General features: G+C 33.0%; 1 protein-coding gene across 1 annotated transcript; it reads left to right on the forward strand.

Annotated features, from left to right (window-relative positions):
* The first annotated feature begins 1756 nt into the window (after positions 1-1756).
* On the forward strand, positions 1757-3660 carry LOC108336858 (rust resistance kinase Lr10). The gene is made up of 2 exons (XM_017573305.1): positions 1757-2435; positions 2528-3660. Exons 1-2 carry the CDS (start codon positions 1757-1759, stop codon positions 3658-3660), a joined length of 1812 nt encoding a protein of 603 aa, XP_017428794.1.
* The last annotated feature ends 6248 nt before the right edge of the window (positions 3661-9908 follow it).

The raw sequence follows: 9908 nt of genomic DNA on the forward strand, positions 1-9908 counted from the left end.
GGCTCATGGAGTCAATAAGCCAGTTTTTCACCCGTTTATTCTTAGTAACCTAGTTATCGTAGGTGGGGTCATCAGTGGAGGGTTTTGTTGTTGTGCCAGTGAGGTACCCCGATTTGTTTCGAGCACCAATACGCATGTCCATTAGTTGGGACCAAAGAAGGTAGTTGGAGTCATCAAGGATAACAATGATGGGAAAGGAAGAATTGTCTTGCTGAATGATAATATTGGAGGACGGAGTAGAGGTGGTAAACGGTGAGGAGGTGGAAGCATTGTCCATGGCTAAATTGGGAATTTTATTGTCAAGGCACAATAAACCAATCAACTTTCATGTCACATATTGGCTTTGATTAAAAGATTGAGCATTTTGGTCCATGAGTTGCTTCAAAGGACTACAAATTCCTGATTGCTTGGAAAAATTATTTTATGAAAATTGGAACACTGATTCTAGTGACAAAACAAGAGATGTCAAACTCAATAATTATTGTATTTGATATTGATGCAACAATATTAGTGATCAAAGTTTTTGGATTCATTATTAGTTATTAGGATAGTAATGTGAGATATTAGGGTTCGTGATGAAGGCAATGGAGATGAAGGACGTGCTAAGAGCTTCGTGAATTTGAGTGGCGATTCTAAGTGTTTTTTGTTTGTTGCAGGTGTGCAGGAGAAGAGGTTCGTGAATGGTAAATGGAGGGTCGCGGGTTTGCGTTCTCTGGATTTTGTGTTTTCTAATTGAAGGGTTGGATCGCGATAGTTGATGGCGGCAATAGAGTGCTTCTGCCCTTATGCGAGCTGCTCGTGATTGGTGATGGATGAAATCGAGACGCAATTTGGGTTGAAATTGTAATTAGGGTTATGTGATTTATGGATTTTTGTGCTTCTTGGTTGCTTTTAGTTTGTGATTTTGTGTTCTCTACAAGTTTCTGGTGATGGTTGATGAGGAGATGACGACCATGTTGTCTCACAGATTGGTTTCTTTGTGTTGATGGGAAGAAGTTGATGAAGTTGATTGAGCACATGGCATGAGACGTGGCATACCGTTAGCCAGCTCACTCAAAATTTAACGTCGTCCGTTTTTAGGACTAAACATTACAATTTCACTAAGGAAAATGATCAAAATGAAGCAAAGTTTGAAAAATGGACGAAACTTAAAAACGCTTACTAGTTGAGGGACGAAAAACATGTTTAATCTTAAATAATAAAATAATCAAATATCAACTTTTGAAAACAATTACTGATGCTAATAATTTTTTAAATCCTCGTATTCACAATTTAAATAATATGTAACTATCTATAAGTATATTAATCACATTTAATACATTACCGGTATAATTCAACAAAATTATTTAAAATATTAACAAAAGTTTTGAAACATTATTTGTAAGGTTATTCACACGGATTATTATGCTAGCTTATTCATTTAAAGCTATTTAATATCTTGAAATTTAATTTTTAATAAAAAGTAAATTTAAACCAGTCAGTCGATGCACTATAAATATCATGTTAATTAATCCCACCAAAAACACCAGCCAGAGGACAGGAAACGGCGGGTCATTTCCCTATCTAGCTTGTTCATGTAAAATTATACCACGTCTTGGCATTTTCTTCTTATAAAAGAAATTTCAGACCAAGAAGTCATTGAATTTACTGAATAGTAAGACAAGGCGGAGTTTCTGGTACATCCAGCCGGCGCAATCCGACCATGTTAAACTCGATATGACAAGAAAATAACCTGAAACTGAAAATCAACCACAAAATGCTTAATTTTCAGAAGCTGTCTCTTCTATGGACGCTGCTGTTTCTGGTAGGGAATCCTGCGACCGGCAAGAACCACTGCGCCGATAAATGTGGCAAAGTTCGCATTGAATTTCCATTTTATCTCAGAAATAAAAACTTGAATCACACCACCGACTACCCGCCTGAGTTCGGTCTGTTATGCACCCAACAAAATAAGCCCATTCTGGAGCTGCCTACCCTTCCAATACAATTGTTTGTCAGAGAAATTGATTACAAATCTACGCTAATTGAAATATATGACCCCCAAAATTGCCTTCCCGATAAACTCTTGAAACTCGGCAATGCATCCATCTCTCCATTCCGATTCCCCAAAGGTCTTGGTCGTCCTCCTCCTAAGTTGAACGTTTCCTTCTTCTGTTGCGACTCATTGTCGTGCCCTATTTCGCTACTACCATCCTACAAAGACGTTGTGGACCCACGATTAGTATCCTGCACGAAGCTGAAAGATGTTTCCGTCGAATGGTGGTTTTCGTATTATGAGGAGAAGTTTTTTATGGAATGGTCAAAACCTGATTGTGGATACTGTGAAGCACAGGGCCAAAAATGTAAATGGAGGAATGGTACTAACGGTGGAACTGAATGTAATGCTTGCCGAACAAAAAGGATTCCCACGTCAACTGTCGTCCAAATTGCTGCAGGTATGCAGTATTACAGTGATCATTATGTTATGGTTTTGCTATTTTGTTGATTCCAACAACCACATTTGTTTAACTTATTTTTTCACCCACAGGAGGAGTAGCTGGTTTAATACTTTTGCTGCTTCTTGTCAAGGCATTGTTTTATGCGTACGTCTATTATGAAAAGAGAGGAGAAGACCAAGCTCGAATAGAAAAATTCTTGGAGGATTACAGGGCAATGAAGCCCACCAGGTTCACTTATGCTGACATCAAGAGAATCACAAATGGTTTTAGTGAGAGTTTAGGGGAAGGAGCTCATGGAGCAGTGTTCAAAGGAATGCTCTCTAGTGAAATTCTTGTTGCTGTGAAGATACTCAAAGACACAGTGGGAGATGGAAATGATTTCATAAATGAAGTGAGAGCCATTGGGAAAATTCATCACGTTAACATTGTTCGCCTGCTTGGTTTCTGTGCAGATGAGTTCCACCGTGCTCTCGTCTACGATTTCTTTCCAAATGGGTCGTTGCAGAGATTCTTGGTTCAACAGAACAACAAGGATGTTTTCCTTGGTTGGGAGAAGTTGCAACAAATTGGTCTTGGTGTTGGGAAAGGGATTGAGTATCTCCACCTTGGTTGTGATCATAGAATTCTTCACTTTGACATTAATCCTCACAATGTTTTGTTAGATGACCTTTTTGTCCCAAAAATCACTGATTTTGGCTTAGCCAAGCTGTGTCCCAAAAATCAGAGCACCGTGTCGATGACTGCCGCCAGGGGAACTTTGGGCTACATTGCCCCTGAGGTTTTCTCTCGGAACTTTGGTAATGTGTCTTACAAGTCTGACATTTACAGCTATGGGATGTTGCTCTTAGAAATGGTTGGAGGAAGAAAGAATACCAATGTCTCAGTTGAGGACAGTTTCCAAGTTCTGTATCCAGAGTGGGTCCATAACTTGGTGGAAGGAAAAGATGTGCAAATTAGCCTTGAGGACGAGGGAGATGCTAAAATTGCCAAGAAACTTGCCATTGTAGGACTTTGGTGCATTCAATGGAACCCAGCTGATCGTCCTTCCATGAAAACTGTGGTACAAATGCTTGAAGGGGATGGATGTGAGTTAGTAGCACCCCTCTCTCCTTTTCATATTTCTGGTTCTTCTACAGTAAATACCGTTGTTCCGGCAAGACGTCAAAATTTTGAGTTGGAGGTTATTCATGAAATAGAAGAAAACAGTGTCGATCACTTTTAGTTTCCTTCAATTGTTGTATATATATTTATAGGAGTTTGAAGATTTATCAACAGTTTTTATAGTTTAATTATTACCCATATAAACATTTTTGTTGCTTCTCACATTATACAGACATTATTTTTGTTGCTTCTAACATTTGTATTGATTGAATAGTAACTCAAAATTCATTCCTTTTATGCTTCCACTTATTCTACTTGTGTAAATATAACCTCATGGCCTTGATCTTAACTGGTATATCCATTCCGCTGAATTAATAATAGGTAAAGTATGCTTTTACACATTTATTTTCAATTTTTGTTAACAAAACAAAAAGTCTCATTTTACTACAAAATTTAGAATTTCATTTATTAAGTGATATTATACTAATGTAAAAGTACTTATTATAATTATTATTTATGCCAGTTATAATTAATAGGTATAAAAAATGAAGTGGTAAAATAACTTTAAATAAAATATAGAAGGTAATGAGTGATGCGATATTTTTGTAGTAAAGAAGGAAAGAGTCTATACTAATTCTAGTTATATTAAGAAGTGGACGTAGTGACATTTTTGTAATAAATTAGAAAATTTTTTATATTGATTTTAATTATAATTGATATAAAAAGTGGACACGGTGACATATTTATAATAAATAAGAAAATTTTTTATACTGGTTTTAATTATAATTAATATAAAAAATAATTTTTTTATATATAATAAGAGGGTTCCCAATTTGGCATAGTGTGAACGAGATCTGAATAGAAGGTATTGTCACTTTCATGGAGGTGTTGCCTTCTCTAATGAAGGCCGCTAGCGCATTGAATATCTAGTGAGGTCACGTTTCGCAGCGATGCATAAAGCGATCTAGTTTCATATGTTGTTTGGGGTAGTAGATCTCCTTCATGCGCAATGCAAATTTATACGCAGTACAACAATTTCACGTTGGTGAAGCTTGCTTGGAGTGGTGTCTATAATGATTGTTGAGGTTGTTCATCATTGTGCTGACGAAGATAATGAATTATGTGAATTTGGATTCTTGTGTATCTGCTGTTACGAAAAAGATTTTTTTCACTAATTTAAATGAATATATATATTTATATATATATATATATATATATAAATATATATATATATATATATATTAGTATTTTAGTTATTTATATTTAACTATGGGTCTTTTAATAAATTATTTTTAATTAATATAATTTCTATATATAGAAAAAAATACAGATGTAAAAACTATCTCATTAATTGTGCAGTTAAGTAACTAACCTTTCACCCTTCTTTTCCATTTGTAAATATCCACATATATATATATATATATATATATATATATATATATATATATATATATATATATATATATATATATATATATATATATATATATATGAGTTTGCTAACGCGCGTACCTGTTTTTCAGTTGGTACATTTTAGTAATGTGTACCGGATTTTAGTAGACAAAAATACTCTTATATATCATGGATTCTAAGTTTTAAGGTTAAGGGTATTTTAATAATTTTCATTCTCAAAACTTAAAAAAAAAAAAAAAACCCCAAACCCTTAGTCACCTCTCTCATTCCTCTCAATCATTTCTCTTTCATCTTTAAACATTGCCTTTGTAAAGAGTTGAATATTTACCTTCAGGCAAAGGTTCATTCAAGATCTCTTCAATTTCACCATCTTCACTAACTTCTCTAATTTCATCATCTGCATATGTTGAATCATCATCTCTAAAAAAACCCTCTAGGCCAATTACCAATTCTTTTGAATGTCATTATGCTTGTGAAAATTAGATAAAATTATATACGACAAAAATTATAAAATGAAAACTCATTATAAAGTTATTTTTTGTAAGAAATTGTTTAACAATGAGTGTTTCTGATTTATTCCAGGCCAATTACCAATTCCTTTGATGTCATTATGCTTGTGAAAATTAGATAAAATTAGATAAGACAAAAATTATAAAATAAAAACTCATTATAAAATCATTTTTTGTAAGAAATTGTTTAACAACAAGTATTTCTGATTTTTTTCCAGGTCAATTACCAATTCCTTTATGCTTGTGAAAATTGGATAAAATTAGATAAGACAAAAATTATAAGATGAAAACTCATTATAAAATCATTTTTTTGTAAGATTGTTTAACGGCAAGTGTTTTTGAGTTTTTCAATTGGGGCTACAGTAGGATGACAGAGAAAAGATTGGAGTGAGAAAGATGAAAGAGAAAGGGTTGAGAGAAATTTTTGATTTTTTCAATTGGGATTACAGTAGGGATGATAGAGAAAAGATTGGAGAAAGATGAAAGAGAAAGGGTTGAGAGGAATGAGAGAGGTGAGGAAGGGTTTTGGGGGTTTCTTTTTTTTTTTTAGTTTTGAGAATGAAAATTATTAAAATACCCTTAACCTTAAAACTTAGAATTCATGATGTATAAGGATATTTTTGTCTACTAAAACCCGGTACACATTGCTAAAACGTACTAACTGAAAAACAGGCGTGCGCGTTAGCAAACCCCATATATATATATATATATATATCACTTATTGTGTGTGATAATGTCTAATTGATCCTTTAACAACAATAATTACACGTATAATCCAAACAAAATTATATATATTGTATTAAAATAAATTATTTTTTATCAAATGGTACCAAAAATAAAAATCGATATCAATTTGTTATATTTCACCATAAAACTGTATTATAAGAAATTTCATCTTAACAACACTACTGTAAATTGGTCCTAAAAACGATGATTGAAATAGGACTGTAACGATGATTTTAAGACCGTTGTAATTCCAGCTGTAATTAAAACTACAAAAATTAATGACAATTACATGAGATCCATCATCGAAAACAGAAAAATGAAAAGCGAACTATTTTTTTTTTTACTACAGATTGACAGATGGTTCTTAACAAAACTCATAAAAATGTTAAGTTACGACGCGACGACAATTCCTACAAGATTCGTCGTCATAATAAGTGATTTTATCTTTATATAAAGGTAAGTAATAGTTTTGTTGAAACTCACAATCCTACATAAATTTTAACATAAAAAATATATTTTCTTGTTAGACAGTACAGGACAAAAGTTTGAGGTATTAAAAACAACACTTAATACAAATAGTTTTAAACAAAGGTTTATATATATAAAATTCTATTGAACTAATTGTCTATTATCCTAAATTGTTTTATTTGTTAACATATTTGTTAATAGAATATTAATAAGTGTGAAAAAGAGTTATTTTTATACTTATAAATGAGATTAATCTTGTAATTATTCATGTTGTTCTTCATTGAAGAGTTGTAACAGGTAGTAGATTGTTATGTAAAATATTATACAGGAAATGGTATATTATTTAGACTCTGTCAGCCAATTTTCGCAAACCAAAAGCCAAAATTCGCACATCCAGAAGAAGGAAATTCGCATAGCGCACCAATACCTGTGCGCTGAGCAAATAACATCAAGCAGTTAAGAAAATTCGCATAGCGCACCAGTACATGTGCGTTGAGCAAATTAATGAAATTAAGTGACTTTAAAAGACGTGACAGAATGACAGAAACATCCTCTGCTGATAGAAGTTCCGGACAAAAGAAACAAACGAAAACATCTAACTTCCGGAGACTACTTCAAGGCATCAAGACACCATTGTTGCAAGGGATTACTTCAAATGTGTACGTTTTAGATGACTAGGAGTAGTTAAATTTCTCTTTCGTTGGGATTGGATGTAATGAACTCACTGTAATTTTCCTGCTTAATATATCGTTGTTCGTTCATATACTCTTTCTTGAATTTATTATCATTGTATGAAAATATAATGTTATTTGAATGTCTTTGATTACTGGAAAGTAACTTTGAACATGAACGAACATAGATAGAGCACTTAAGTGATTTCAGATCTAGGGATAGACTCAATAACTTGATCATTCTTAACATCGAACTTAATGCAAATTGTTTATTAAATTGACTAAGGGATTATCATTTTAATATATTAATTTAGAGCAGTTGCTAAGGAATTAGGACTAGTATGCCTTGATGTGAATGTTTGAATGAAGTAATGAAATATTGAACAGAGTTTTATATTCATATGATTCATGAAACCCAATTCCAATGAAGTTTCTTTTAAATATAATTTCTTGCACACCAACTGTTTGATAAAAATACCAAAAAGAGTTTCTTGTGTTTTTTTGTACACTTTGATGTCTAATTGAGTTATAAAAGGAAGAATTGTCATGTGTTGCACAAGTCCCTTGTGAGAACGATACTTTGAACTTACTCTATATTACTTGGAACGATTTGGTTTACTTGCCAAAAAGCTATCAAGTTTTTGGCGCCGCTGCCGGGGACTTGTGTTCCAACACAAGGAAATTTGGGCATTTATGACTCTTTTAGACTTTGTTGTGAATTTTCCTTTTTAATGTTGTTGTGTATGCAGTTGGCTTTAGTTTTTTATAACTTTTCATTGATTTAGTTTGAACTTAATGCCTGTCTCGGGGTACGCTTTAGAGCTTGATGTTGTTATTGAAAGTTCTTAGGAATGAGATTTCAGTAGCGGAACTAACTAAATCAAACCAGATGTGCAAATCACCAGGGATGAGGTTGTGTGTTTGGATTCACTATTTTGGAACTTAAGGCAAGTTTGATGGACTTCTTACACCAAGGGATTGCGTGAGGGTTTGTCATACTTAGGTAGGCACAACAAGAGGGATCTGAGTGTTCTAACTTTAGAAAATATGGAAAGTGGAATTCTTTGCCAATTGTATGTCTCTTTTGTTTGAATTTCTTTTATGTAGTTTGTCTACAGATGTTTCTAGTTGTTGGAAGATCCTAGGGATGGGATTTCAACAGCTGAAAGGGGAGTACTAAGTGATCTTGCAACAAGAGGAATCTGAGTGAGGTTATTTAAGAAATCCATTTCAATCATTTTGCATATTGGAATTGTTGTTTGGTTGGTGTGCTCACGTTCTGCAATTTTGTTTCTTCTTTTCCTTATTTCTTTGTTTGTGTTTTTATTTTATTTTTCTATTTCACTTCTCTATATGTTACTTTTAATTTTATCTTTATCTTTTAGTTTTTGTAAGAAATTGTTATGCAGGTGCAGATGGAGTTATCTTCAATGTTTAGTTATGTTATTTATGTTTTGTAATATGTTTTGAACTATGTGTTAGCTGTAAAGACAATTGTGTTTTGATTTAATGATTTGGCATTGTCTGATTACCTTATGTGATTCTTGAGGATGATGACATGTATGTTTGTGGTGGCTGTGCTTAAAAATTTTTATCTGTGTGTATGAATATGACCAGATCTGTGAGTGTTGAGAGCATATATTGATGGAGAGATATTGAGTTGTCTAGATATGGAATTGGTTTTTGCATGATTTTGATTCTACGTACATACACACACTTTTTGGTTAAGGATGAAAAAGGCCCTGTTTATTATTGATTATACAGCTACTTGGCCAGATAGCCAACCTTTAGACATTGTGTTTCATTTGTAATCTCTCTTTGAGCCTTGATTTATTTCTTTCACCTTGAGCCTATTGTGTGATCCTACCTTACACCTTAGAAGAGAACATGTACAATGCTTTCAATGAGGTTACGATTGAATTCAAGTTTGGGGGAAGAAAAGATCAATAAAAAAAATGATAAAAATGATGCTCAAAATGAAAAAGAAGGTTGAGCTGTGAAAGAAAATGGTATGTGATGAATGATATATTTTGGGATTTGAGTACTGGATTGGGAATTGAAGTTGTTCTCTTCTTAATAGGTGTCTTTGAATCCAAGAAAAACCATGATTCTTTTTCTAGCCAAGCTAAGCCTTAACCTGAAAAGACCTTTGGACTTAACCAAATGTGTAAAGTGTGTGAATCAAATGAAATGCAAAAGCTGATGAAGTTCTATGTCAATTCTACTGTCATGTGAGGACAAACACTTGAGTGTGAGTAATGATAAATGTTGATCTGGTTGTTCATATTCTATGCACAAATGATTTTGTGAGTGATGCAATACTTGTTTGAAATCTTTGGGAATGCATGTGATTATTCTGATGTGCAGAGTCATTTTATCAAAATGTCAAATGTCTGTTGTGATGTTCATTTTCTTATGCGATTTCATGAGGGCATGAAATAGTTCAAAGTTTGGGGGAGTTGATAAGTGTGAAAAAAGTTATTTTTATACTTATAAATGAGCTCAATCTTGTAATTATTCATGTTGTTCCTCGTTGAAAAGTTGTAATAGGTAGTAGATTGCTATGTAAAATATTATACAGG

Source organism: Vigna angularis, chromosome 7 (assembly GCF_016808095.1).
Source record: "Vigna angularis cultivar LongXiaoDou No.4 chromosome 7, ASM1680809v1, whole genome shotgun sequence".
NCBI classification, from domain to species: Eukaryota; Viridiplantae; Streptophyta; class Magnoliopsida; order Fabales; family Fabaceae; genus Vigna; species Vigna angularis.

Coding starts and splice junctions, on each gene's coding strand:
- LOC108336858 (XM_017573305.1), top strand. CDS start 1,757: ATGCTTAATTTTCAGAAGCTGTCTCTTCTATGGACGCTGCTGTTTCTG. Junction 2,436..2,527: donor TGTCGTCCAAATTGCTGCAG/GTATGCAGTATT, acceptor TTTCACCCACAG/GAGGAGTAGCTGGTTTAATA.